Raw genomic sequence first — 3,068 nt, forward strand, 5'->3', positions numbered from 1 at the left:
ACGTCGCCGCGTCGCTGAGCGTCGGCATCGGCATTATTATGTTATTATAGTTTATTTTTACTCTCATTAATTTATTATATTATTTCGATTATCAGCTGATAATATTAGCTAGTCGATCATTATCGGAAATTCAAAACATTATTAATCGTGACCATCGTGTTTCTGTTTATTATCGACGACCGACATTAACGTATATTAATATATTATTACTCGTGTATTTGTTTTCAATTTTTAAAATGAACTCAGTACAGCAATTAATACTGCAATGTAATTTTTCATCAATCTCGTTGGAGAAAAAGATGGAAATAAAAAATAAAGGTAGGCCTACTCCAGATTTAAATATTAAACAAATTACTAAATGTAAAACGAGAGATTATGTAAGACAATTTAAAAATGATATATATAAAACTAATGACTGGATTTGTGGTTGTTCAGAAACAAATCGTTTGTATTGTTTTCCCTGTCTACTTTTTGGTCAAAAATCTAATGATGCCGCTTGGGTAAAGAATGGAATAAACGATTTAATTCATTTAACTTCTAAAATCAAAACACACGAAAAATCAATGACACACATAAATTCTCAATTAAATTTAAAACTATTAGGGAAACAAGACATAAGACAACAACTTTCTAGTGCATATCGGTTGAATATCAAACAATACAATGAAAAAATAAGTCATAATCGTTATATATTGAATAAAATCATAAATTGTATTAAATTTTGTGGAGCATTTGAGCTTGCACTCCGAGGTCACGATGAAAAATCAAATTCAGAGAATCCCGGCGTATTTCGAGGTCTTATAAACTTTAGTTCAGAGTTAGATTCGGTACTAAAATGTCATATTGAGAACTCTTCGGTATTTAAAGGTTTATCCAAATCAATCCAAAATGATTTACTAGAATGTTGTTTAGCTGTATGTCAACAAAGAATTAAAAATGAAATAAAACAAGCAGAATATATTTCTGTAATGGCTGACGAAACAACTGACGTATCTGCTCAGTTTCAATTGTCAATAATATTTAGATATTTACTATCGGATGGAACACCAGTAGAAAGATTTTGGGGATTTTTCAATCCTACTGGACACGATGCGAAATCGTTGTCTGAATGTATAATATTTAATTTGGAAAAAGTCCTAGAGTCACCAGATATGTTAATTTGTCAGAGTTACGACGGCGCAAACGTGATGAGTGGACGTCTCAATGGTGTACAAAAAATAATAAACAATAGCTATAAAAATGCACATTTCATACATTGTTATGCTCATCAGCTTAATTTAATTTTAATTCAAGCAACTTCACAAAATCGTGAGATAAGAATTTTTTTTTCAAACCTAACTGATATAACCAATTTTTTTTCCAACAGTCCGCAGCGGGTTACGGTTTTAGATAAAATTGTTAAACACAGAGTTCCTCGATCATCTAATACTAGATGGAATTTTAAAAGTCGAATAGTAAATACTGTGTATGAGAATCTTGAGTCGTTAATTGAATGTATGAAAGAAATTGAATCAACATTCAATCAAACCATAGCAATTAATCAAGCTGGAGCTTTGCATCGGATGTTAATTGACGATAGATTTATATTTTGGTTAAGAGTGTTTCATTCTTTAATGCCTCATGTTGATATTTTATATAATCAACTACAAAAACCAACTATGGATCCTGTAGAACTTTCAAAGGCAATTTTTCGGTTCGAAGAAAATATATTAAAAGAAAGACAGAATATTGATAACATCTTTGAAACTTCTCAAAATCATCCAACGAAAAAACGAAAACATGATGATACTATTGAAACAAGAAAAATCGCTGCAAAAGAAGTATGTGACATTTTTATTGTCAACGTTAAAGAACGGTTTGATTATAAAAACCACTTAAATGCTTCGCACCTATTTTTATCTACCAAATTTCTTATGTACGAAAATAACTTCCCAGGTGACCATTTTAATAAAACAATTGAAGCATATCCTTTTTTGGATGTTACTAAACTTAAAACTGAACTACAACTGTTCTACAAAAGAACCGATTTCCGTGATATCAATTCATTAGTTCATTTATTGAAATTTATAATTGAAAATAATTTAATACATATATTTTCTGAAAGCTACAAACTTTTAAAAATAATTTCAACTATTCCAATGACTACAGCTGAAGCCGAAAGGTCGTTTTCTACATTGAAACGTATTAAAACATTTTTGAGAAATTCAATGACAGAAGATCGACTTACAGCACTAGCTATGTTATCGATCGAAAAACGGATGATCAACAACATTCCAAACTTCAACGAAGAAGTAATAAACAGATTTGCAGAAAAAAAAGAGAGGAGAATCGATTTAACATATAAATATGTACCTGAAATATAATAATTTGTATCTACTTTGTCATAGTTTTTTACTTGAAAATGTATTATTACTATTATTATTATTATGTATTTACTATTATTATAGGTACTTGACACTTGTAAAAATAGGTATAAGCAAAAGAAAAAGTAATTTGTAAATAACTAAAATTTGTAAACAATATTATTTAATACAATTTATAATATATATATATATATATATATTATATTGGTTATATTTTTTTTGGATGTGCACTACTTCATTAAAAACCCACGAGCCGCCACTGTAGTTAATAGTAAAATAAAAAAATGGACAATATAACATAATCATAAATATAGCAAACAATAAAAATAAACAAAATACCGATTAAATATTAGTGTGGTTAAAAATATGTTGTTATGTTGTTCATGACAAAAATATTTAATAAAGTAACATGGTAATAATGTGTATCAATATAATGATTTATTATAATAATTCTCGCACAGTGTCTAAATGTATAATTTTCATTTGCAATTCTTTCATTTATTCTTGGATATAATTTATGTATAACTCTTTTTCAAACCATTGAAAAAATTTTCAAAAATTTATCCCATAAATCATTTTACATGTTTTTAAAAATGTCCCGGTGCTTAATTTGCTTTTGTTTTAGGGCTGCAATTTTCACAGCATATACAACTGTAACCTTTTTTTAGGGACGCTGCAATTTATATTTTATTCCAATGTAATAAA

At 28.0% G+C, this 3,068-nt stretch overlaps 1 protein-coding gene across 1 annotated transcript; it reads left to right on the top strand.

Moving 5' to 3' along the window:
- The first annotated feature begins 299 nt into the window (after positions 1–299).
- On the top strand, positions 300–2,363 carry LOC113558013. Its single transcript, XM_026963543.1, has 4 exons — positions 300–360; positions 730–1,153; positions 1,367–2,031; positions 2,149–2,363. Exons 1-4 carry the CDS (start codon positions 300–302, stop codon positions 2,361–2,363), a joined length of 1,365 nt encoding a protein of 454 aa, XP_026819344.1.
- The last annotated feature ends 705 nt before the right edge of the window (positions 2,364–3,068 follow it).

Source organism: Rhopalosiphum maidis, chromosome 3, assembly GCF_003676215.2.
Source record: "Rhopalosiphum maidis isolate BTI-1 chromosome 3, ASM367621v3, whole genome shotgun sequence".
NCBI lineage: Eukaryota > Metazoa > Arthropoda > Insecta > Hemiptera > Aphididae > Rhopalosiphum > Rhopalosiphum maidis.

Coding starts and splice junctions, on each gene's coding strand:
- LOC113558013 (XM_026963543.1), top strand. CDS start 300: ATGGAAATAAAAAATAAAGGTAGGCCTACTCCAGATTTAAATATTAAA. Junction 1,154..1,366: donor GTCCTAGAGTCACCAGATAT/GTTAATTTGTCA, acceptor TTTTTCCAACAG/TCCGCAGCGGGTTACGGTTT. Junction 2,032..2,148: donor CTACAAAAGAACCGATTTCC/GTGATATCAATT, acceptor CAATGACTACAG/CTGAAGCCGAAAGGTCGTTT.